The sequence below is a fragment of the Callorhinus ursinus genome, unplaced genomic scaffold (assembly GCF_003265705.2).
Source record: "Callorhinus ursinus isolate GAN/ISIS: 27379988/994484 unplaced genomic scaffold, GSC_fseal_2.0 scaffold11, whole genome shotgun sequence".
Taxonomy (NCBI): domain Eukaryota; kingdom Metazoa; phylum Chordata; class Mammalia; order Carnivora; family Otariidae; genus Callorhinus; species Callorhinus ursinus.
Window position 1 is genome coordinate 49,459,991 of NW_027397073.1, and position 27,141 is coordinate 49,487,131.

Here is a 27,141-nt window from a genome sequence, read left to right on the forward strand (position 1 = left end):
ACTGCAGAATCACAGACCTGTACCCCTGAAATAAATAACACGTTATATGTTAATAAAAAAAAGAAAACCTTTGGAGAATATTGGAGCTGCCAGAAAATTAAAGATAAACAAATGGTCTTACTATAAACTGAAGAAAAGACCCATGAATGTAGATTTTGGTCAGTAGCAGTCTACAGACGAGGCCTGAACTTTGTTTTCTATTACAACTATTCTTGTTCATGCTTCATCATCTCCATTGATTGATCTCAGTAAGTCTTCTGTCTACTCTCAGTTTATCTGTTTTTCCCCATTTAGAGTTGGTTCTTTTCTTTTTTTAAAGATTTTATTTATTTATTTGAGGGAGAATGAGAGATAGAGAGCACGAGAGGGAAGAGGGTCAGAGGGAGAAGCAGACTCCCTGCTGAGCAGGGAGCCCGACGTGGGACTCGATCCCGGGACTCCAGGATCCTGACCTGAGCTGAAGGCAGTCGCTTAACCAACTGAGCCACCCAGGCGCCCCAGAGGATTCTTTTTCAACGGCAAATTGCTTAAGTCAAATCTCACTCCCAGCCTTTCATACAATTTGCTGTATAACCTTTCAAGTTAATTCTTATCTGTACTGCTACTCCTTTGTTTCCTTATACCTCCACCATACGGCTTATACTTAGTTCCTAGAAAGCACTCTGATACCTTCTCCACAATACTTTTAGATGTTGTTTTCCTCTTTCTAAAATTCCTTCTAACTCCATCCAACTTAAAGGAGTCATCCTTTAAATTTCAAATAAGCATTCACTCTAGTTTCCTAGCCCCTGGAGCTAGGTCAGATGTACTGCTGCTAGGTATGTGCCTTCCTGGTGTCTTGTGCACTTATCACAGTGAGGTTATATTTATTTGTGTGATTATTTGATTGGTCTCCATTCCTCTTCTTTTTCCCTCATCACTGGAATGGAAGTGTCACGAGACCAGAAGCACTTGTATTTGTGTTGCGAAAGCTGGCTAAATATTAGGTACGCATTAAATAGTTGTTAAATGTATTAGAGGTTAAATGCTGACTTGTTAGAGTTGATCTAGAAAGTATTCTTTTGTTAGTAGAGTTTGGATATGATCATTGTCTTTTTAAATTGTTTTTTATTACCACGTATTTCAAATGAATTAATATAACACATATCTGTGTATCCGTGATCACGATTAAATTAGTAGTTAACATTTTGCTCTATTTGCTTCTGGTCTTTTGTTCAAAATAAGATGTTAAGTTACAATCTATGTCTTCCTCTTTCAGATGTAATCACTAGCCTAGAATTGATGATGTACATATTTAGTCCTTGTTAAACTGTCTCAGAATAGTGATTTCTAAAAAAGATAGCCACCCGCGTAAAATCATCAAATCAAGAACAGGCATACAGATAAATCAACGAATAAGCCATACTTGGCAAGAACAAAATAATTTCAGTTGAGATGTGGAAAATAAATTTTTTCCAAAGTTTCTTTTATCATTTTAAAGGGTAAATCATATTAAATCATTATATTAAAGGATTACATTACATTTATCATTGTAAACGGGTTGTATCTTAAAGTTTTCGTTTATTTTTCCAAGTAATTATATTTGGTAACCAATCATACAATATTTTAATGTTTCATAAAATGGAGTTTAACCTTTTCTCCAGTGGATACTTTCTTAATCTCCTTCCAAAAATGAGATTTAATGGATTACAAACATTTAATTAGGTATTTGTTTTTATGTAAACAGGCAGTAATGGTCATTAGAAAGTTTATTCCTCTTTCCCCTGTCTTGAAGTTTTAATGTCATTCCTTTGGCAGGTTTCAAAACATAAAATGCTTTTTCTCTATACTTTTAAAATCATAAAATCATGAAACCTTTTTACTTATTAAATGATTACTGTGATAGTTGAATGTTACTGTCATCTTTAAATTAGCTATTCGTTGGTTGGTGATTAAAATCAGTAAGCAATTATCTTGTATTAAAAATGTGAAGGAGAGGGCGCCTGGGTGGCTCAGTTGGTTAAGCAACTGCCTTCGGCTCGGGTCATGATCCTGGAGTCCTGGGATCGAGTCCTGCATTGGGCTCCCTGCTCGGCAGGGAGTCTGCTTCTCCCTCTGGCCCTCCCCCTTCTCATGCTCTCTCTATCTCATTCGCGCTCTCAAATAAATAAATAAAATCTTTTAAAAAAATGTGAAGGAGAAATAAGTTATTTTCACTTTAGCATATTCTGCTGATATCATCAAAGAATCCATTTACTTCCATCCAAGGAAGTAAAAACAACTTGACTGTGTTTGCCTTAGCTCCTTGTAGAATTACACAAAAGGTACATATTGCTCAATAGAAAAAGGAAGACTTTTTCTCACTTTAAATTAAGGTCGTAATAATCATTCAAACAAAACATCACAAGATTTTATGACTTGTAGAAAAGCTCTCATTTTAATGTTTGTGACTAGTTTCTCCTAAGAGTGTCTCATTACATACTGTAATATTGAAGATGTGTATTGCATTATCTCTAGTAAAACTAAAGATGGTTTTCACCTACTTGGAATGTAAAGTTTGATGGTAGTTAGAGGTGTATACTTTTTCAGGAATTCTAAGGAGCAACAATTCTAAAAGCAGAATTTATGTACTACCTATGTGTACTGTTCTACATTTAAAAAGGATAAATTTCGGGGTGCCTGGGTGGCTCAGTTAAGCGTCTGACTCTTGGTTTCAGCTTAGGTCTCAATCTTAGGGTCATGGGATCAAGCCCTGTGTCAGGCTCCACCCTCAGCAGGAAGTCTGCTTGAAGATTCTCTCCCCTGCCACTCCCCGACTCTTGCACATGTGCTCGCTTTTTCTCTCTCTCTCTCAAATAAATAAATCTTAAAAAAAAACAAACCTTCTCCACAGCTAAATATTAAGGTACGTGTAGGAGTCTGCATAATGTGGGATATATTCCAGCCGGAAAGCATTGAAATGTGGTAAGGTTTTGGCAAGCTTGAGTTTTTTGCATATTAGGTCTATAAATGGCTTGCATAGTTTGGTAACTCTAGCACTTGAATGGTGAATGTATTTCTATTTCTGGGAGGTGGGGACAGGATTGTAGTCATAATATATTGGGATTAATTCTTCAACTGTATACTGAAGTATAAGAAAAATAGTACTTTCTTGAAGGACAAGAAGACCAGTAGATTATCATAGAGGGTGAAGAAGCATACTTTTTTGTTATATGAAAATTTGATATAAGCTTAACATGACATGTCATTGGGGAAAAGGTAGATTTTTCAGTAGTTTGTATTGGATGTCCATATGAGGGAAAACAAATTTCAGTCTGTACTTCATAACATATTAGAAATGTAAAGACATATAAGGTACTAGATGAAATTATATGGTCTTCAGGTAGGGAATGTATTTTTTTAAAAGGAGGATTCTGGGACTAGCAACTGTAAAGGAAACATTGACAGATTTTTGCCTTTTCAAAACTATATATAAGGAAAGACATATATAAAGAACATTGACAAACTGAAAAAAATTACAATATGTAAAAAATTATATTTCTAATATCTAATCAATAAGAAAAATAATTTAAAATGGACAAGGTAGCTGAATATGTAGTATAAAGGGGAAAAGAAATAAATGACCATTGAACAGTTAACAGTTGAACAAATGTATTAATATTTCAACAAATATGGGTTAAAATAAGAAAAAGACACCCCTCCATCTGAATGAGAAAGATAATGTACCTTAATTTTAAAAACTTTCTGTAATGGTGGACACTTAGATTCCTTCCACTTTTCCACTAGTATAAATAAGGCTGTGATAAACATTCTTGTGTATATAATGTGGTACATACTTGCTGCTTATTTCTTTGGAGTGAATCCAGGAATTGCTGAGTCAAAAGTTGTATCCAGCGTACATTTTGGATATATAGTGCCAAATGCAGTTTATACCAGAAGGTAGTATAAAAGTTAGGATTTTAAAATGAAGCCATAAAATTGAATAAATTATGCAGTATGACCTAGGATATTACAAAAGCTTGTTTGAAGTTATTATAAATAAAATACCACTAAATTAGATTTTTAAAAAAGAAATGTTAAATGTCCTCTTTATTTTTAAAATAAATCATATTATAAACTCATGGGGAAGTTGTAAGAATAGAGATTCCTGTGTATGCCCTTTACCCAGTTTTCCCTAATGTTAACATTTTATATAACATGGCACATTGACAGAACTAACAAATTAAAATTGACCTATTACTGTTAACTAATTACATACTTTACTTTAGTTTTTCCATTAATTTCTTTTGGTTTTGGTTCCAGAATCCAGTGTAGAATACTTCATTGTATTCAGTTGCCATTTCTCCTTAGTTTCCTCCAGTCTGATAGTTTCTCAGTTTTTGCTTATTTTTTTTTATGACCTTGAGTTTTGAAGATTAGTGATCAGGTATTTTGTAGAATGTCCCACAGTTTGTGTTTGATGTTAGACTGGGGTGTAGGTTTGTGATACCATGATTTATCAATGGTAATGTTAACTTTTATCACTTGGTTTAAAATAGTAGTCTGCCAGCCTTCTCTGCCAGAAAGTTGCTGTTTTCCCTTTCCATACCCTACTGTTTTGGAATCTGATCAATAGTTCAGCCTACACTTACAGGCAGGGGGATCAGTAAGCTCCACTCCAGACTCGAAAGGCTGTATATACCGTCTTTCACACAGCAGAAGTTTTTGATTTTGATAGTCTAATTTATCTATTATTTCTGTTATGGATTATGTTTTTGGTGCTATATATAAAAATCATTGCCAAACCCAAGATTGATTTGTTAAATAGCTTTGTTGAGATATAATTTATGTACTATAAAATTCACCCACTTAAAGTATACAATTCATTGGTTCTTTGTATTTATTTTTAGAGTTGTGCGGCCATTACCAGTCACTTTTAGAACATTTCATCACCTCATAAAGAAACCCCATATGCATTAGCAGTCACTCCCATATTTCCCTAAGCTCCCCAGCCCTGGCCAATGATTAATCTATTTTATTCCAGTATAGATACGCCATAGATAATGGACATTACCTATAGATGGAGTTATATGTGTGGTCTTTTGTGACTTTTTTGAAATTAGTATGATGTATTATTCAAGATTTATCTATGTTGTAGCACATATTTTTAATTGCCAAGTAATACTCCATTGTGTAGATATACTTACCACATTTTGTTTATCCATTCATCTCTTGATGGACATTCGTATTGTTTCTACTTTCTGGCTATCATGAATACTGCTGCTATGAACATTTGTGTGCAAGTTTTTTGTGGACATATGTTTTCATTTCTCTTGGGTTAATACCTACAAGTGGAATTGCTGAGTCATATGGTAATTCTATGTTTAGCATTTTGAAAAATCCAAGATTGATTTTTAGATACATACTTTCATTGTTTTGGAGTAAATAAAAGTTGACTAGCTTTTCTGTTGTTCTTGAATAGGTAAGAGCTGCATGTAGTTGATTTGTCTCCATTTATAAATAATATCATTAAATGTTTTTAATGTTTCAATAAGTATCATTGAGCATGTATGTACATCAAGAACATATCCATGAATGAAGTGTGGTCTCTATCCTTAAGGAAAGGGATTGTACTATATAATAGAAGAAACATAGCTATATAAACAATTTCAGTCCAGAGTGGTGGATGAAATAATAGAGAAACTGTGTTTGAGAGGAGAGGGAGTTAGCCCATCTGCATGAGGAGATCAACAATGGCTGAAGAGGAGATACAGGATAAGATCTTGTTTGATAGTAAGGCGGTCAAATAACGTGGGCCAAGTCATTTTTGCCTGATGATCAGTATCTGCAAAGGTATGGAGATTTGGACCAGTATGGTAATGTGAGCAATTGCAAATAACTGGGCATTGGTAGAGCATGTTGGGGAGAGTATCTAGAAATGAGACACTGGAGAACCCGACAGTAACAAGGTCTAAAAGCCATTTTATGCTATGTTAAGAATTTGGATTCCTCCCCCCTCCCCAGTTTCTCAAACTGGATTACTCTGTGTGTGTGTGTGTGTGTGTGTACACTGGCAAAACATGGCATATCTTCCTGGAGTTTGAATTTTATTTGAAGATTTGGACATAAAATAATTTTTGCATTAAAACATTTTTATGGAATTGAATATTGTAGATTTTCTAGATAAGTCTTATGTAATTTTAGAGCTTTTTAGGGATACTTTGACTACTCTAAAAGTATACAAGGTATACTAGGTTTCTTTAGGCAAAGAGTAGCAGTATTTTGGTCAAACAGTGTATTGTGCATAGCTTTTATTACTATATTTCATCCTGACATTTAAAAAAACTTATTTAACAATTAGGATGTGTCTTACAGTCTGTGATGGTACATAAAATTATGGTCACTTTATAATCTCAGATTTTAGACTAGGCAGATATGTCTTTTTCTCATGAGAAAGCAATAGTTATTATAGAAAATTTAAATATATAGAAAATGTGAGGAATAAAATAATCTGAAATCCCACCACACTCAGAAATGATTACAAGTATTATTTTGCTGTATTTCCTTATGGTCTTTTTTCTGTTCACACGTACCAATATATATTTGTGTTTATATATTTGTGCAGTTTATTCTGTTTGTTTGCTCAACATTATATGTTCATTCTATGTGATTATTCTTTCTAATGTAAATTCAGTTAATTAACATATAATGTATTATTGGTTTCAGAGGTAGAGGTCAGTGATTCATCAGTCATATAATACCAAGTACTCATTACATCACGTGCCTTCCTTAATGTCCATCACCCAGTTACCCCATCCCTCCACCCTCCTCCCCTCCAGTAACCCTCAGTTTGTTTCCTATGATTAAGTCTCTTATGGTTTGTCTCCCTTTCTGATTTCGTCTTGTTTTTTTTAACACAATTTTAAATGTTGCCTAATACTCCATTATATGTATATAAAATTATTCAATCTGTATATTTGAAAAAACATTGTAAAAATCTTGGTTCCACATTATATCTAACTTCCTTAGGAAAAATTTCTAGAAGTAGAATTTACTGGATTTGAATTGTGACTTTTTTAAGGATTCTTAAGAAAAATCATCCAGTTGATTTCTAGAAAGTTAGGTTGAAGAGTGTGTGATTGAAATCATTTTGAATTGTTGGTAATCCTGAAACTATAAATTATCAATCTTTCTGCCTCTTTTGCTAACTGATGATTATTTAGGGACTGATTAGCTAGTTAGTGGCCAGTCAAGACTTATGGTGTCTTTTTGTGACTCAATTTACCCATTTCATTTTTTGCTTACTGTGCTGTGGAGTAATATCTCACTTCTCTGAATCTTAGCTTTCTGTCAGCATCACCTAGCTCTACAAAGTAGACAATCAGAAATTGGTAAAAGGGTCTAATGGTTACATAATCCTATTTATTGGTCTTAGAATTAATGAGGGCTTACCAAATTTATAATTTTGCATGAAACAAATTCTGTAAATGACAAAGAAATTGTTACTTATTATGGGAAAAACATAGAATACTGTAAGAAGGATTGGACGTTTTGAGAATTCTGCAGTTTTAGATAAGGTGACTAGTTTGGCACTCACTAAAAAATGATATTTGAGAAAATCGTTGAAGTACTTGAGAGAATTAGCCAAGCAGATGCTTGAGGGAAGGGAATGGCATACAGAGGAATGGCCAGTGCGAAGACTTTGGGAAGAATATATCGGGCATGTTTGAGAGGCAGCAAGCAAGGAAGAAGCCATTGTGGCTGGAGAGGATTGAGCAAGAAGAATAGTAGGATGATGTCAGAGAAGTAAGGAAATAGGCTAGGTCATGTAGAGTCTTGTAGGCCATTGTAAGATCTTTGACTTTTGCTCTGGCTGAGATGGCAAGACATTAGAGAGTTTTAAGCAGAGGAGTGACATGCTCTGACTTGTGTTTTTAAGAATATCACCTAGGGTTAAGAATAAAATATGGAGAGGCAAGGATAGACATCAGTTAAGAAGCAATTGTAATAATCCTAGGAAGAGATGATAGTGGCTTGGTCCAGCATGTTAGCAGTGTAGAAAGTGAAAAGTTATCAGATTGGAGATAATATTTCAAAGGTAGAGCTAGCATATTTTCCTGAATAATAGGATGTGGTGTGTAAGGAAAAAAAAAGGAGTCAAGCATGCTCCCTAGATTTTAGCAAAATTGAACTGTTTCTGTTAACAGAAATATGGAGATCACAGGTAGAGGTTTTGGGTGAAAACATCTCTTCAGTTTCATACACATTAAATTTGAGAGGTCTGTTACCCAAGTAGATATATTTTGTAAGCAATTGATTATATAAACCTGAAGCTTAAGAGAGAGATCTGGACTAGCCATAAAAATTGATTGACATGTAGGTGGCTTTTAAAGGCCACCAAAGAAATAAAGGTAAACAGAGAAGAAAACACTATGAAAGATTAAGCCTTGAGATGCTCAGTGTTAAGAACTCTGGGAGAGGAGGAGCCAGCAAAGGCAACTGAGAAGTAACTATTGAGGTTGAAAAAATATCCTCAGCATTGTTGGAAGAATGTGGAAGTCAAGTAAAGAAAGTATACCAACAGAGAGGGACCAAACTGTCAAAAGCTGCTGATAATGTCAAGATGAGAACTGAGAATTTGTCATTGGATTTAGCAAAATGGTGGTAATTTGTGGCTTTGACAAGCAGCTTTGATAGAAAGATAGTGGCCAAATCCCTCCTAAATGGACTTAAAAGCAAATATGAAGAAAGATACAGAAACTGAGAGGATAGACAACATTTGAGGGATTTTGCTGTAGTGAAGTTGAGTAATGAGGCAGAAGAAGCTGGTGAGAGAAATGGGATGAAGAGATACGTTTAAGATGAGAATGAAAATAAGCATGATAGGATCTGGTTAGAAAAGGGGAAACTTAAAAATACAAGAGAAAGAGGGTAGTATTGCTGGACCCATGTCCTTGAACTAGTGAAAAAGGATGTGACATCACTGATGGAAAGATTGGTATAAAATAGCAGTATTCTCCTGTAGTAGAAGGTGACCAAATATATACCTGCACATTTTGGCAGTTAAATGTGTGTGTGTGTGTGTGGTGGTGGTGGTGGTGGTGGTGGTGGTGGTGGTAAATCTGTGGCAGTTTTCTTCTGATTGTTTTATTTGATTCAGGATGGTAACCAAAAATGTCTTAGCTATGAATGAGGATCAGTGGGAGAGCTGTGCAAGGTTTGAGAAGAGGGAAGAAAATGTACAGGACAAGAGCATTGAAGGAGAGAAGTTAAAGGTATTGAGAGGCCAGGATATTAGAAGTGTCGTCCATGGATATAATAAAATCCCTAAGAATTAAAACAGGTGAATATTGGAGAGGTCAGTAAACCAGGAACTAAAATTTTCTGACTGAAATGTGATGACCTGCAAGTCAGTGGATTATAGCAATAATGAGAGGTAGTGAGAAATATGACCTAATAACATGAAAATCAAAGCTGGCAGATTCAGGATGGGGGTATAGAGATAATAGTGGAGTTCACCTGTCCCACTTTCAGGGCCAGTGGTATAAGGCATGTGAGTGAAGGTAAAGGTCACCACTTGAGAGCTGCAAGGGAAGCAGTGTCCTTTGTGGGGAGCTGGGTTTCAATTAGAGCAGGGGTTGGCAGACTGCAACCCACAGTTAGCCTGTGGCCCACCACCTGTTTTTATGTCTTATGAACAAAGAATGTTTTTTATATTTTTAAAGTGATTGATGAAAGGTCAAAAGAAAAATATGTCATGACATGTGAAAATTATATGAAATTCAGATTTCAGTGTCCATAAATAAAGTTTTACTGGGATATTGCCACATTCATTCTTATGTATTGTCTTGTGACTGGTTTTGTGCTCCAGTGGCTGAATTGAGTACTTGGGACAGAAATTATACATGACAGTTATTGGTTCACACTGCTACTCAGCTAAATCATGGTGGTACAGTTACAACGGAACAGTGTTTCATGTGTATCACCATACCACAACATTTTATTTTTTATTGCCGCTGCATACCCGTTGTGTCAAAAAAAAAAAAAAGAAAACAACTTTGAGTGTTATCATTTTGAGGCACAGTGAACTGTGGATTATTTTGTGAAGTTAAAAGGCAAAGCATTGTGTTTATTTTGCAGTGACATTGTTGCTGTGCTAAAATAATATATTTGATGTTACCAGAGTGAGTCCTCATCATAATATTCCCAACTCACAAGAAAGCAACAGTCAGAAAAAATAGAAAACTTGAAATGGAATATCTCATCACAGAATTTTCTTCACAAAAATAAAAAAGGAATCAGGCTGCAACCTTACATTAGTTTATGAGTGGCTTATTAGCCGAACAGGGAAAGCCATTCACTAATGGTGAGTGTTTGCAGCAGCAAAAAAAAATGTGTGGAGAGAAAAATTGCCTTAAGACTATTAGCTTTTTGGCAAGAACAGTTGCTCAAAGAATTGAGGTCATCGAGAGCAACATCAATAGACAAAAAATAAGACAAACAACTTTGATTTTCCTTGACTCTTGTTTGAGGAGTCAGTGCTGAGTTTGAAGTAACTAAAGAATTACGCTCTCTATGTGTAGTCTTCATGGAACAAGTACAGGCAAGAATATTTTTAAAGAAGTGGAGAAAATACTAAGTACAGCTTAAAGAGGAGTCTGCTGAGGTGTGTTACAAGTGATAGTAGTTAAAATTATGTATGGTACAGAAAAAGGCTTAGTTGGACAAACTGCCAAAGCTTAGGAAAACACAAGGTCTTTAAAGCCTATAGTTATTTTGTATTACACATCAGCAGGTACTTTGTGGAAAATATTTGAATCTATCATGTTTTATTGAACCACAGTGTCAGTGGTACACACATCACTCACTTTCATGGACTTACATCATCAGTTCTTTTTGTCTGTAAATCATCAGTAAATTTTTGTCAGAAATTAGAACTGAACATTCAATTTATCTTAGTATAAAGTAAGTTGATGTCTTAGCAGTGGTGCTGTTAATTGTGTTTTTTTTTAAGGACTGGTATGGACTAAATTTTGTGTTGTCCCCTTAACTCCCCATTTATATGTTGAAGCCTTAACCCCCAATGACTGTATTTGGAGATTGGGTCAGAAGGAGGCAGTTAAGGTTAAATGAGGTTATAAGGGTGAGGCTCTGATAAGATAGGATCGGTGTCCTTACCTTGTCACACACTAGGAAGAGGTCATGTGAACACACAGAGATAGCAGCTGCCTACAAGCCAAGAAGAGAGGCCTCACAAGAATCAAACATGCTGGTCCCCTGATCTTGGACTTCCAGACTCTAGAGCTATGAAAAAAAATGAATATTGTTTAAACCACTCAGTCTGTGGTATTTTGTATGGCAGCATGAGCTAAGACAGAGACCAAGATGAAGGTTTTTAGAGCCACTCCCAACTGTTAACTGAGTTTTCATTAAATACTGATTGACTTTGGAAGTTAGTTTTTTGATAATGTTTCTTAACCTAAAATTAAAATGCAAGACAGCAGTTTAATGCCATACTCAAATGTAATAAAGTCATTCTGACAACTAATGTTGTTTGAATCACATATCAAGCTACTTTATACACTTCCTGTGCTGTTAGAAATTAAAACAGGAAGCAAGATCGTCATTCCCACATAAATTTGCAGCAGATATATTTTCTGGGCTCAAACAACAGACTTTTCAGCCTATTTATGGCTCTCAACCTCATATAACCAGAGCTAGGGATCCTTTCTCAACCTCACAGGCTATTATTATATAACACATCCTGGTTCAGGACTTTCTTAACTCTCATCTGGAATATTACAGTACTCTTAAAATTCTCCCCACCCCCAGTCTTGTCCTTATTGAGTTCATCTTTTTACATATTTCCCAGAGTGGTTTAGCTGAAATGTAAATTTGACCGTGTTGTTTATCTGCCTATTTCTTTTCGTGGTGTTTCTCAGTTCCCAGCAGATCCCACAGGACTCTCAGGGGCTGCTTTATGGAAGAGTATAAAGTAGATGAAACTCCAGCCCCTCTCTGATATCCTGACCACGGCACCGCTACCCTCCTGAAGCAGAGCACTTTCTTTTCTATAAAATTGAGTTGCTTTAAATTTTATTGTGAGAAAATATTTTTTATGATTAAATAATAGTTTTATAAATACTTGCCTACATGTAAAGTTCAAGCTCCTTTACCAGTTTGGGACTCTCCAGTGTCTCCTTTGAACCCTTACCACAAACTTGATACTTGAGCAGCAGAGCTGCTTATATGTAGTTCCTCTGTGCCTTTGCTTATATTGCCCATCTGCCTATAGTATTCTCTTTTCTTCTCCCCACCTGGCTAACTGCTGTGCTCCATTTTAGACTTGTTTTAGGTGTTACCATTTTCAGAAAGCCTTTTCTAGCCACCTCCTTCCCAGGCAGGTTTGGGTTAGGCGTCTTCCTTAGTTTTCTACAAACTCTGCTTATCCTCCTCATAGCTTTTTCTTTTCTTTTCCCTTTTTTTTTTTTGTACTTTTTTTCATTGTTTGTTTCTGTTTCATTTGCTAGAGTTTGAACTCCTTAAGAGGAGGAACTGTGTTTTAAAGTTATCTTTATATATCTACAGTGATTCTATAGAGACTGCATGGTAGACACAAATAATTGTGCAGTATATTGATTATTGTCTGTATCTTTCTGATGCATCTTGCAATTGATATGTAACCTAAAATTAAGTGTACTTATGTTATCCTTGTGTAAAAATTTGCTTTCTTTTGCATGTGTTTATTGGTCATAATATACATAAACACTTGAGTTTAAATGTGCTTTTAAAAAGAAAGACAAGAATATAATCAGTTATTAGGACCTAGAACGTAAGTTTAATAGCTGTTCTTTATTTTGTACACTCTGAAATGTGAAGCTTTTCCATGTAATCTCATGCCAGTGTTGACCCATGTGGATTAAAATAGCCCTATTTTAATCTATGACCAAATTAGGAATTAGAATATCTATCCAGTGGGGATTTGTAAATTATTGTAGTTCGTAGCGTGACAGGTTTATATAAATAATTGCAGTGATTCCCACTGTGTTTTAAGTTAAAATCTAGGTTCAAATAGAGAAATATATTGATATAAGTATATGATTTTTTTCAACATTGGATATCTTCAATTATTTGTATCTTCTTGGGGGATTATCAAAACTGACTTGATAAAAAGAAAATTTTATTTCACTAATCTAAAACATATACCTGTGATCCTTCAATTCACATTTGCTCTGTACTTAACTGATTGTCTTCCATGTGTATTAGTAGTATATTTTCTGAAATATCCAGTTAAATTTTAATGAAAATATTTTAATAGCTAGAGTGAAGTCATTCCAGAATTTATTTAAAACAATTCTTAATACATTGAACATTTCTCCTTTATAAGTGTTTACTGTGAAGTAATGCTTAATACTTTTTTTTTGTTTTTCAAGGACTTGAATGTAAAATAAACAGTGTTAGTTGTAATGCTTCAATGATTTAAAATCACAAACTCTTCTTTTCATACAGATAAAGACACAATAAATAAAATTAGAGATTTACGAATGAAAGCTGAAGATTATGAAGTAGTGAAGGTGATTGGTAGAGGTGCATTTGGAGAAGTTCAATTGGTAGGTTATTTTAATGAGATTAAAAACAATAAAATTAAAAATCCATTTGCGTGTTTAACATACATTATTTGGGATGATATTGTTTTTATAAAATTGTTGCTTTTAATTGCTCTAGATAGTCTTGTCAAAGGATGTGAAAGCCTAGAGTCACATTCAGCAGTAGTATGAAATATTTTCCCCAGGCATCCATCGATAGAGAAGAGGTTTCAAGTGTCAGAAGAGAAATCTTTTTTTTGTAATATTAGACTTCTAAAATGTTATGGAATCCTAAGTTTTATAAATAGAAAGCAGCATGCATAACAGGGTGGAGAAAGGGGAGTGTGCTATTATATAGGAGTAAAGATTCTTTTCTAACATTACTTGCCTTCTGGTAATTGAAGCCTTGACATTATCTAATTGGGATAAATCAGATGGAAGAGATGGAAAAAAAGTAGCTAGAACAGTGATGTTATGTTATTTAACAAGGTGTTAAAATCATTTGGTAAATTGTTCTGGTGAATGCTGAGCTTTAAATGTCAACAAAAGATTCATTATTTTCTGTTTTCAATTTTAAAGGTAAGGCATAAATCCACTAGGAAGGTATATGCTATGAAGCTTCTCAGTAAATTTGAAATGATTAAGAGATCTGATTCTGCTTTTTTCTGGGAAGAAAGGGACATCATGGCTTTTGCTAACAGCCCTTGGGTCGTCCAGGTATGATTTTGCTACTGTTTCATTATTGCTGTAGTAGTTTGTAACTAAACATATTGGAGAAGCTTAGTTTGTTTTTTTTAGAACAGTAATAGAGAATTTATTGGCAATTACAAAATTGTCTAATGTATTGTTACTTTTTTAAATAATAAAATTTAATTTTATTGAATTGTCTCTAGGAGGAAAGTAAGGCTAAAGCAAAATAATTATGTGTCTGTAGACTTTAAATATTAGAAAATTTAAATAATCTGGGGCGCCTGGGTGGCTCAGTCATTAAGTGTCTGCCTTCGGCTTATGTTATGATCCCAGGGTCCTGGGATCGAGCCCCACATCGGGCTCCCTTCTCCACGGGAAGTCTGCTTCTCCCTCTCCCACTCCCCCCTGGTTGTGTTCCCTCTCTCACTGTGTCTCCCTCTGTCAAATAAATAAGTAAAATCTAAAAGGAAAAAAAAAAAAGAAAAAATTTAAATACTCTGATTTGGGGGAAGTCATATATTATTATCTTCTATATAGATACTTTTATTTAATATTGAAATTCAAGTTTTTTCCCCAAATATGAGATCCTCTTACTCTATTTATTTAACCATCTATTCATCTATTTGTCTCTCATTTTGTGGAGAGGAAGGAATGGAAAAATTAAGGAAGAGGTGAGTTAAGGTAGGCCTTCAAATAATATTGTGTTGGCTCTAGGTTTTTCAGTGGGAAGAAAAATACACTAGAAGTCAGTAGTTGTAAGTTCTAGTCTTAACTGTCAAAAACCTATTGGTGAAACTGTGGCCAAGTTATTTACATCTCTGGGCCTCAGTTTCCATGCTGAAAAATGGGGAAGTTGGCTTTGATTGGTTATTTTCACCTGTGGAGAATACCTCAAGTGAAGTCATGGGGACAAGCAAGAATTTGAGGAGGTTATAATTCTGGGTTTTCTATTTCTGCCTCAACTAGAGTAGCTCCATATTTTATGTGTCTTACGTATTGGGGTTATGTAAGAATGCATATGGGGGGAAGTAAATCTTCTGGTTTAAAAAAAACTGTGTTGACTAGACCATTTCTAAATTCTTAACATGAATCTTATGACTTATTAATTTACAATATGTAATGAAGAGTATCCTAAATAAGCACACTAGTAATTGGAATAAAAAGGATGTGGAAAATGTTTGAGTGTTACGGATGATTTTTTATACTTGAAATGTCTGCTCTGTTTTTATCAGCTGTGTAGAGCAGGGATTTGTGGGCTTGGTATTATTGACACTTGAGGCCAGGTTGTCCTTTGTTTTTGGGGCTGTCCTGTGCATTATCAGATTTTCAGCAGCGTCCCTGGCTTCTACCCAGTTGATGCCACTAGCAGCTCTCCACAGCCTGCATACCATTTGTAACAACCAAAATTGTGTTTAGACATTGTTGAATGTTTACCTGGTAGTAGTGGGAAGGGTGTAGGTGGTCAGGGGACAATTATTTCCTCTGGGTGAGAACCAGTGATACAGAAAATCTTCAGTGTTCTGTAGATAGTTAAAAGACATAAGACATAATTTTTAAATTTACAACTTAGTACTTGAAGCTTTGCTTTTCTTGATACATTGTCTATAAATATGGTAAACTACTACCAAATCAACGTTGTTTCTTTAATTGTGGAGCCCAAATGATAAATTATATACTTTAATCTGGGCTAGCCATGAGATGCCACTTAGTTTCTTATCTGTCCCTAAAATATCTTTTTAAAATAACTAAATCTGTAATTAAAATCATTAAACACTGTTGAAAAAATGAAACAAAAAGATTTTAAGACAAATGACTGTGTAAATAAGGTATCATTTTTTCTAGGGCTTTATTTTAGTTAGATTCTGATCTCATGTTACTTAAATGTTTTTTTGTAAATTTGCTTTTTTTTTTAAGCTTCAACCCAGGTCACATAATAAATACATCTGTGCCTGCTGTTCTCGCCAGTTTTCTATCAATGGATTTCACTCTTCCTGCTTCACTCTAGCTGTTGCCTCTTCCTGTTAGTTGTTACTGCTCCTCCTCCCATTGACTGCTATTACTTACGGAGCATCTGTTGTGCCAGGTGCTTTCTACATTCACTAATCCTTTCAACCACTCTGAAAGGCAGTTAACCCCTATTGGTATATCTCCAATTATACATTAATTTATGCTTCTATTGATTAGACATTTTTAAGCATTTGCAAACTGCCACTATTAGGTCCAGACTCTGACCTAGCAGCAGGTATAAAAGTCAAACAAGGTATAGTCCCTTACATTTTTCTGGAAGGGATTATAGTGACAGGGACTTAGGGAGGTTAAATAAATTGCCCAATCACATGGCTAATGGACAGCTGAGCCTGTAGTTCAGTTTTTCAAACTTCTTGAGAATTGTGGTATTGATATAAATTTAACAGTAGACCTCACAAGAGCACACATATCAGAGTCATAATATTTCTTTGCTTGGGAGACTTGTATATTCTTTATTGGAACTACTGTAATTTTTAAAAATTCTCACTGTAAAAAATTGAATTAGTGTAGCAATGTATAGAGAAGAAAGTTTCCATCTAACTCAGAAATAACCACAGTTCCTTTGCATATTTAGGGGCCTTTGTGATATTTATGTTTGTGTGTTTTGTTAAGAGTGCTATAGTAACTACAATTTGATTATTTTAATTAAATCTTACAAAAATCTTATTTTTGTCATTTTTTAAATGAAACCATTTTGCTTAATCTTAATGATTTTTTTTTGTATTTGTATAGCTTTTTTATGCATTCCAAGATGATCGTTATCTCTACATGGTGATGGAGTACATGCCTGGTGGAGATCTTGTAAACTTAATGAGCAACTATGATGTGCCTGAAAAATGGGCACGATTCTATACCGCAGAAGTAGTTCTTGCATTGGATGCAATCCATTCCATGGGTTTCATTCATAGGTAAAGATAAAAATGCTTTAAATTTTTTCATTTGTTGAAGGGGGAAGCTGAAAAGTACTTAAACTTTATTTGATTGGCATTTCCTGCTCAAAATCCACCTATTCTCCTTCATGTGAGATAAGTGGTATTTCAGAATTTAAGACTTTGAAATTCATAGTTTTATTATGTCAGTTTAATGTTGATGTAAATGGTCCCTTAATCTGGTTATATACTTTTATTTGGTGTTCTGAACAATAAAAATTATAAGCTGTTTTCTGAGGTATGTCCTAGGGTTAAACACTTTTAATTTTTTTATATACAAATCAGTTTGCTTTTAATAATGAATAGATCATATTTATTTGTTAGAAGAACAATTTCATTTGTTTTACGAACATTACTTGAATCCAGTGCAGTTGCTATGCTCATTAAGTGCCAGGGATACAAAAATGAAAGCGATTTAGACCCTGCCCTGGGGTTATTTATGTACTTCAGTTGAAAAGTGTGTTTCAGTTATGTTTTTTGTGTATTATGTTTTTTATGGTTATTCTCTCTCAAATGGTTTGCTTTCCCCCTTGGAAGAATCAAACTCTTTTTAAAAGAAAATGGAATATTAAATGTCTTTCTCTGAGGCATTGACATATAAAGGAGTTTCCCTGCTGAAGTTCAGTTTATAGATGTGGATAGAGAGAGCACATATGGATCAAAAATGGCCTTATCTACAATGAGTGAGGATATAAGGCCTAAAATAACTGCCTCATAGAATTTTTATCAGTGTCTGGTTTTAGAAATACTCTTTTTTTTCTCCCTCAGAGATGTGAAACCTGATAACATGCTGCTGGATAAATCTGGACATTTGAAGTTAGCAGATTTTGGTACTTGTATGAAGATGAATAAGGTTAAATAATATTGCTAATTCAAGATAGCTGCTTTTTAGAAAATGCTTTAAGAATGTACTAACCATAACTAGTCTTGTAACAGAATTGATTATGACCTGTCTTATTTGTTGAAATAGATGCCATGATTTCAATGTTGATTAGTAACTTGTAAGTGATTTATATTTTCCTTTCTACCTAAGGTAAGTGTTGATTGCCCCATTTATTAAATCCTTTATAGCAACTATGTAATATACAGTACTATTAGTAACTAGAAATTGAACTAGTCACTAAATGCTAAGACCAGTATTAAAATTAGACTTTCATAAAAACTGGATTTCAGTGATGTGTGTATTTTTTAGTGTTTTACTTAGCTTTCTGTTAACATGTAGAAGATCTTACTGCTTATTTTGGGAGTCAATCTTTAAAGAAACTATCTGTCCTCATTATTTATAAAATAAATAACATATTTATAGCTGAAGTGGCAAGTATGCTAATTTGTTTCAGTTGAAACAGTTTATATTCTTGGAAACTTATCATAGAACAATAGCCAAAAAGTTGTATTTATTATTTTAAAAGGAAAATTATTGCTTAGAAGGAAACATTATATGAAAACGTTTATGTGAACATTTAATTATAATTCTGTTGCATTAATACCATCTAAAATTAGTAATAGGTATGTATAGCTTTTGCATTTAGATTTAGGGATTTTTTTTTTGGAGAGTTAAAATGCATATTAAATAGATATTCAGTATGCTCAGTACTATTACGCCCTTTTCCATTACACATACTTCCCCATTTTATATTTGTACAGTTAATTCTTGTATGTTTTCTTTACAGTTTCAAGCATGGTTAGATTGAATGGCTATTTTAGTTAAAAAAATTAAATCAGCATTTATATATTAATGCTATCAAATGGTTCATCCTCTCAGTCCCTCAATCTGTTTGAATTGGCTTAAATACTTGTTTTCTCCAGTTATGATGAAGTCATTATATTGGCACAACTGGTTGGCAGTGTGTCTTTCTAATGAGTAATATTACAAAGTAAAAGTCACTGACGTATCCACACACACAAGCACACACATTTCAGGTATATTGGGTGTATACTATGTATATGTGATTAGACTATGTGTTCATTTTTGTCAAGTTTGCATTAGGCTTTGATATATTTTATAGCCCAAAGACTGAGAGGTCTGCAGGTTTTGTTGGAAAATCCTTTTAAATCATTCAGAATTTATATTTGTATTCTAATTAAAAAGTTGACCTGCCACTCTTTTTTTTAGGAAGGTATGGTACGATGTGATACAGCAGTTGGAACACCTGATTACATTTCCCCTGAAGTATTAAAATCTCAAGGTGGTGATGGCTATTATGGACGCGAATGTGACTGGTGGTCAGTTGGGGTATTTTTATATGAAATGCTTGTAGGTGAGTAAAGGAGAATTTTGTATACCTCTAACATAGTTGTTCATCCTAAAACTTAGCCATTGGCTTCTTCCAATAAGGTATTTATTGCATTAAGCAAAGTTAATTTTGTTTGTAGAAAACAAACCGATCCTAACCTACTTTGTGTGTTTTTAAAAGTTATTTAGAAGCCTAAAGCAACTTTGTGATGTGTTATTTTTTTATATGTTAAGTATATGTCTAATGCATATGTAGTAATCTTTAAACATGTAACATTGACTCTTTTCCTTTGAAACTGATTTTTTTAATGTATCTTATTTGCTTTTGTTTTTCCTATCAATTTTTTAGGTGATACACCTTTTTATGCAGATTCTCTGGTTGGAACTTACAGTAAGATTATGAACCATAAAAATTCACTTACTTTTCCTGATGATAATGATATATCAAAAGAAGCAAAAAATCTTATTTGTGCCTTCCTTACTGACAGGTAAATAATCTTAACATTGAACTTTAATTTATTCTAAGGAAATACTCATTTTGCTGCTTAGTATTTGAGGTCTGTATCTCAGCTTCCAAATTTTAACTGTTGGGATAAAAATATTACCATTCCCCAAATCATTAATGACAGTGAAATATAATATTTTGTGGTATTCTGGATGACTTTCTGGATCTCAAACTACTTGCCTTACCTAAGAAATTGGGATAAATTCTTTTCTGATGGCTAGACCAGATGATTTTTTAAATTTCATTGTTGAATTTTTAACTTGGTTAAGTATAAAAATTATATTTTCTTGAGTCTGAAGGTTTTTTTTTTTTTTTAAATGTAACATCTCTGAAATTAGAGTGCATCTTACAATGCCACGTATTAATTTAATTGGGAACATTTTTTTCCTAGTGATGGAAAAATGATGCATCTTCTAATCGATGCCATTTAAGATAATTCAGTATTATGTAATTGAAATTTGCTAAGAGTAGAATTTAAATGTTCTCACCAAAAAGAAAGGTGAATAAGTGAGGTGATAGATGTGTTAATTCCCAATGGGAGAATCCTTTCACGATGTGTACATATATCAAAACATCACTTTTTTACATCTTACATATCTCAAGATTTTGTCAATTATACCTCACTAGAGCTGGAAAAAAGATGTAATTATATACGATTATATTTTGTTGAAATTAAGTAAATAGTGCAAAGCTATATCCTGCCTCCTTCCCTCTGGAAATGGTCATTGGTATGATGTCTTTCAGATTCAGTAAGCATTTTTATAAATGTATATGCATGTATATGTTTTAGAAACAAAAATGGTATATTATGTGTACCCTTATGGTTTACTTTTTAAATTTAAACATGAACCACATGACTTAACTAAGATTATGTTTAATATTTATGGTTGTATGTTGTCAATTTAAATATTAGGGAGGCCTAGTACCTTTAGATATATTTCAGTTTCAGATTCACTTTAATTAATATAAATTTGCCATCCTTCATATGTCCTTTAGAGCCTGAAATGTAGTCTTTCATATTTTTACATTTTAATATGTGCTTTATAAATATAAGTACTGTGCTGTGTGTTAGGTGTTAGGGACATAGAAATGAAAAAGATACACAGCCACTGTTCACTAACCACATAGTCCTTTCAGGGAAACAGACAAGTGAATGAGATGTTTATTGTACAGAGAGATAAGTACTCCTGAGTTAAGTACTGTCTGTCTGCCATAGAACTATGGAGAGTTCCCTGATCCAGTCTGGGAGAGTCAATGAAAGCTTCTTCAAGAAGGTGTCACATTATATCAAAAGCAATTTATCTTTTAACTCAGGAAAAAATTTGGAATTCAGGGTGTTCTTGTTGTTTATAAGCACTAAAGTAGAAAACAGAAGTTGCTGAGTTCCCCTTTCCAAATCCACTAAAGGCACATTTTAAACATTTTATCTCTATGCTTGCCTAAGAGGCCAGGAATCCCATTAAAACTCTCAGTTTTGTAATAATGTCAAGAATTAGTTGTCATTGGTTTCTGATAGGTCAGAAATATTTATAATAGTGTGTAAAGGAGAGATTTTAAATTTAGGATGTCTTTCTGAGTTTTTGTTAGCATTTGGTGTGAAGTAAAGTTGATTGCAAAAAATGTATAGCTACCATAGTGTTTAAGAGCTGTCAAGAAAATTCATTGTGTTTTATTCATTATGCTAATGAAACAAAGGGAGTGATTTATTAGGATTTTCATTGTCGATAGAAAAGTCATGGAGTATCAACAAGTCTGTTTTTCATATATATTTTTCTAAAAAGTCTTCAATATTCTATCTTCAACTTATTTTTTATTTAAGTTGAAAATTATACTGAAAACCAATAAAATTTCAAGGTGACATAGAACTATTTTTATCATTATGCACAGATTTAGCATTATGCCCACAAATATATCTGGACAGGTTATAATAATAATATCTTAAGTGATTCATAACTTTTTTCTTTCCCTCTATTCAGAGAGGTAAGATTAGGGCGAAATGGTGTAGAAGAAATCAAACGACATCTCTTCTTCAAAAATGATCAGTGGGCTTGGGAAACACTCAGAGACAGTAAGTTATTTTTTCTTGTTCATTACAGTGGATATTTGAAAGTAGTTGTAAATACAGTCTTTTGAAACTGCCTTGCTAATATATGTGTATATTTGATGAAAACCTAAAGTACACAGATGTGGTTATGGATATTATCCTACTCTAATTAAAGAGAGAATATTTCATAATATTGGGAAAGCTGTACTGCTACTTCTCTGGTATCTCATTTGAGAGACCAAGATGAACTACCATATACATGAGATGGAATTGGGCTCAGCAGTCATAATTTGATATTTGATCTTTGTTGAATTGCCTTTTGTCTTATATTTTGATATCTCAATGTGAAGAAAGTCAATAAATAAAGGGTAATTAAAGGGCGCCTGGGTGGCTCAGTCAATTAAGCGGCTGCCTTAGGCTCAGATCATGATCCCAGAGTCTTGGGATCAAACCCAGCGTTGGGCTCCCTGCTCAGCGGGAAGCCTGCTTCTCCCTCTGCCTGCCACTTCCCCTGCTTGTGCTCTCTCTCTCTGTCAAATAAATAAATAAAAAATATTAAAAAAAGGGTAAAATATGTTTCCTGTGAAGAGACAAATTATTCTTATTTTTACTAAAGAAAATATAAAACATAAGGTTCTATTATTGATAAATACCAGAATTTAATTATGAAAATACAGGAAATTACGGTATACTTGATTCCATCAGACTTGCAGTTTGCAATTCAGACATGAAGATATGTAGTATGCAAGAAGTTATTTTCAGTCAGTTTAGAACATTTCCCTATTTCAAAAAACAGTTAAAATAATGAGATGATTCACAGAAAACCTTGTTCAACATAGCTGAAACAAAATTATAATGGTACCGAATGTGCCCAACATCTTTGTGGATTTGGAAGGCCAAGAATTCATCTTTCTCCTGTTGCAGTCTCAGGATTTTTTTTCTGTTTTCACAGAAAGGTATACCAGTTCCTAACTTCCTGCTGTAGCAGTACCAGTAAACCTTAATAATGGAAATGAATTCAGCTGTGTGGTGTTAGAAACAGTTACAAATTAAGTAGGTAGTATTTGTCTTAAGGACTGCTTATCTAGTGAGACTGTGCCGGAATGTTCAGGGAAACAATCTTGTTAATTTTAAAGAAACAGATCGTAGTTTTCCCAATATTAGGGAAGTATCTTAGTTACCAAATATTTTTAAAGAAACAGGTATACTGCCTTCAGGTACAGCACATATACTGTGTACAAGCTATACAATTGACTGAGAAGGGAGAAGGGGAAATAAATTCTTGGGGAAATTAAGAAATTATACTACTACAAAGAATGACATTGAATGACCTGCTATCTGGGAAAAGCTATAGGAGTGGCTTGACTTGGAGAGAATTTATTAGCAGTTATACACTGGGAAATAGAGAACTTCCCTATAAGTAAATGTGACATGATTGTTGTCTTCCCACTCCATGAGAAACTGTTGCAAAGACAGAGATGAGTAGAGTGAGATGATGAATGGTTGCACTGAAAAACTTTGTGGGTTTTTTTTTTTCAAGCTGTGCTCTTAGAAGTTGAAGAAAGCTGAAAACATATAAGTATGAATATAATCTGAAGCAAATTTGAAAGTCTACTGAAGAAAATACAAAGTATCTTTTGTATTGGTTTAAATTCTTTCTCAAAGTGAAGCAATGTATAAATAACTATAGAATAACCACAGAGTAAATTACTCTAAAAAATAGGGAAGATGTATTTCCTTTTGTGTATTGAAAAACTAATATTAATTAGGAGCGGAGGTAACCTAGTTGTTGGTATTTTAGGGGTGGGAAGTGAATACTGAACACCTGCTATATATGCTGAGCGCTATTCTAGTTCAGGCAGTAGGAAAACATCAGTGATTGAACCAATAAAAGTTCTTTACCTTGTGGAGCTCATAGTCCAGTGGAATTGGGGAGTCCAAATCAATGGCATTTTATGATATTGTTATACCTCTTTAACTTTTACTTTAACTTTTTATTAATTTAAAAACGGGTAAAGTGAATTACTTTATTGTTTTAAATCAAACTTTTAAAGGATTTCTAGGGATGCCTGGGTGGCTCAGTCGGCTAAGCATTTGCCTTCAACTCAGGTCATGATCCCAGGGTCCTGGGATTGAGTTCTGCATTGGGCTCCTTGCTCAGCAGGGAGCCTGCTTCTCCCTCTGCCTGCTCTGCCTGCCACTCCCCCTGCTTGTGCTCGCTCTCTCTCTCTCTCTCTTTCTCTCTGACAAATAAATAAATAAAATCTTTAAAAAAAGAATTTCTATGGGGCGCCTGGGTGGCTCAGTTGTTAAGTGGCTGCCTTCAGCTTAGGTCATGATCCCAGGGTCCTGGGATTGAGCCCCACATCTAGCTCCCTGCTCAGCAAGAAGCCTGCTTCTCCCTCTCCCACTCCCCTTGCTTGTGTTCCCTCTCTTGCTGTGTCTCTCTCTGTCAAATAAATAAATAAAATCTTAAAAAAAAGAATTTCTATAATGAGGTAATTTTATTAGTATTATTGATATTTATCTTTTTAAAATCTGTATTATCTATGATCTTGCTGTAGTGTACTTAGATTTAACATACTTATAAACATTTTTATATCTTTTCCTAATCCTAATAGCTCCTATTTTGTGGTTATTATTAAAAAAAGAAGAAAGAAAGAAAAAAATTGAAGTCTGTAGAACGTATTGTTCTCTTCTTCCCCTTTTCTCTTCCTACCCTTTCTTCACTTCCCACCCCTAAAATACCAAGAATACTTTTATTGTGAACTGACCTCTGACCTGCTAAGCTTTTAAAAATTATATAACAGTTATAATTCTTTTTAAATTTTTTTGACTCTCCAATTTTCTTTGGCAGAATTGTTTACCTTTTCCAAATAGTAGTTCTTTCGGTATTTTACCACTTACATGTCTGTAAGTTACAATGCCAATTAATCTTCACCATCTGTTCCTTGGTGGTGTGGGAGCAGTGTACAAAATAGCTTGATTTTTGCAGAATTTCCATGAGCTTCCTGATCTTATTCACTCTTAATTTAGAGGCACAGAGTATTAAGATTGTAAAATTACTTTTTTACTCATTTGAAATAGAGTTGAAGAAATGACAGGCATGAGATTAAAGAAAGAAGACGGAATGAAAAGACCTAAATAACCTGCTATAGGTCACATTGCTAGCAAATGACAGTGTCAGGATTCAAATCTGTCTGACTCCAAAGCCTTAGATCTTCTGGAATACCATGTGCCATTTAAGTAATAGCATTCAGAATTATACAAAGTAGAAATGTAGTGCATCAACGTTCTTGGCAGTTAAATTTTGGGGAAAATAAAATGGTAACATTTGTTACATGTAACATAAATTATTAATAACACTATGTTAAATATAATAATGTAATTTGCAAAACACTTTGCCATTCATGATCTCATTTGAGATAAGATATTGCCATTACCTAATCCTCCTATAGCTGGTGGGAAAAGACACAAGATGATAACAGGAATAACTGTCAGCTCATGTGGTAAGTTTTCCATTTATTTAAAAACAAACAAAATGCGTTGTTTGTAAGCGCATATATGCTATTCCAGGTTCTGTGGATTAATTAAGTCTTGTGTCCTCTCTTTTAGAGTTGTACATTCTCATGGGAGAAATTACCAGTATAGGCTTCATAGATAAAGAATTGAGGGTCTAGCAAGTTTCAGGGTCATAAGAGTTTAGACTTTCCCAGTATTATGTTGGGGTCATGTTTTAAAAACAAACTTTAAGAAAAATTATCTTTTTGTTTTGGTAAAGTATATATAATATAAAATTTACCATTTTAACCATTTTTAACTGTATAGCTCAGTGGCCTTAAGCACCTTCACACTGTTGTGCAGCCATTACTACCATCCATTCTTATCATCCCAAACTAAATTTGTTCACACATTAAACAAATAACTCTCCGTTCTCCTTTAACCCCAGACCCCAGTAGCTACTATTCTACCTTTTGTCTCTATGAGTTTGTTCTGGTTACCTCATTAAGTGTAATCATACAATATTTATCTTTTTGAGGTTGATGTATTTCACTTAGCTTGTCTTCAAGGTTCATCCATGTTATAGGATGTATCAGAAATTTGTTCCATTTTAAGGCTGAATAATATTTCACTGTGCATATATACCACATTTTTCAAAAATCTGTTCACATATTGACAGACACTTGGAATGCTTGTACCTTTTAGCTATTGTGAATAATTCTGATCACTGGTGTGCAAATAAATGTTTGAGTCATTGCTTTCCATTGTTTTGAGTGAATTTTTGTATATGGTGTTAGGCAGAGTCTACATTCTTTTGCATGTGGATATCCAGTTTTCCTACTATCATTTGTTGAAAAAACTCCTTTTTCATTAAGTGGTCTTGCACCCTTTTCAAGTCATTTGACCACATATGTGAGGCTTTATTTCTGGGCTCTCTCTGATAAACCATTGAGCTCTCTTTATGCAAGTACTACACTGTTTTGATTGCAATAAATTTGTAGTAGCCTTTGAAATCAGAAAGTGTGAATCTTTCAGCTTTCTGCTTTTCTGAGATTGTTTTGGCTATTTGGGATCACTTGAGATTTCTGTATGAATTTTAAAGTGGGTTTTTCCATGTGTGTGATAAAGGACATTGGGGTCTTGGTAATGATTGCATTGACTATGTTTCTAATGAGAATGCCTTTTGTTTCATATATGTGCCTAATTGCTCTGACTGGAATTTGTAATACCGTGTTGAATAGCAGTTGTGAGATGGAGTCCTTGTCTTGTTCTTGATTGTAGCCGGAAAGCTTTCAGTCTTTCACTAGTTGAGTATGACATTGGCTGTGGGTTTTTTATTATGCCTTTTAGCATGTTGAGGAAGTTCTCTCTTCCTTGTGACTGAGTATTTTTTATCATGAAAGGGTATTGAATTTTGTCAAATACTTTTCTGTGTTAATAGGAATGATCACATGGATTTTCCTCCTAATTCTGGTAATATATATTACACTAATTGACTTTCATATGGTGACCCACACTGGAACAAATCCCACTTGATCATAGCATGTAATCATTTTAATATACTACTACATTCAACTTGCTAGTATTTTCTTGAAGATTTTTACATCTGGAGGTATTGGGGTGTGTGTGTGTGTGTGTGTGTGTGTGTGTGTGTGTGTGTGTGTGTG

At 34.0% G+C, this 27,141-nt stretch overlaps 1 protein-coding gene across 4 annotated transcripts in view; it reads left to right on the top strand.

Annotated features, from left to right (window-relative positions):
* Positions 1-27,141, top strand: part of ROCK1 (Rho associated coiled-coil containing protein kinase 1) — a 146,229-nt gene that overhangs the window by 41,461 nt on the left and 77,627 nt on the right. For all 4 annotated transcript variants that reach the window (XM_025886886.2, XM_025886888.2, XM_025886887.2 and 1 more), the window contains exons 3-9: positions 13,468-13,568; positions 14,124-14,261; positions 16,995-17,170; positions 17,960-18,044; positions 19,305-19,449; positions 19,774-19,912; positions 21,906-21,997. In XM_025886886.2, the coding sequence (XP_025742671.1) occupies positions 13,468-13,568; positions 14,124-14,261; positions 16,995-17,170; positions 17,960-18,044; positions 19,305-19,449; positions 19,774-19,912; positions 21,906-21,997 (876 nt within the window). The remainder of the gene's footprint in view (positions 1-13,467; positions 13,569-14,123; positions 14,262-16,994; positions 17,171-17,959; positions 18,045-19,304; positions 19,450-19,773; positions 19,913-21,905; positions 21,998-27,141) is intronic.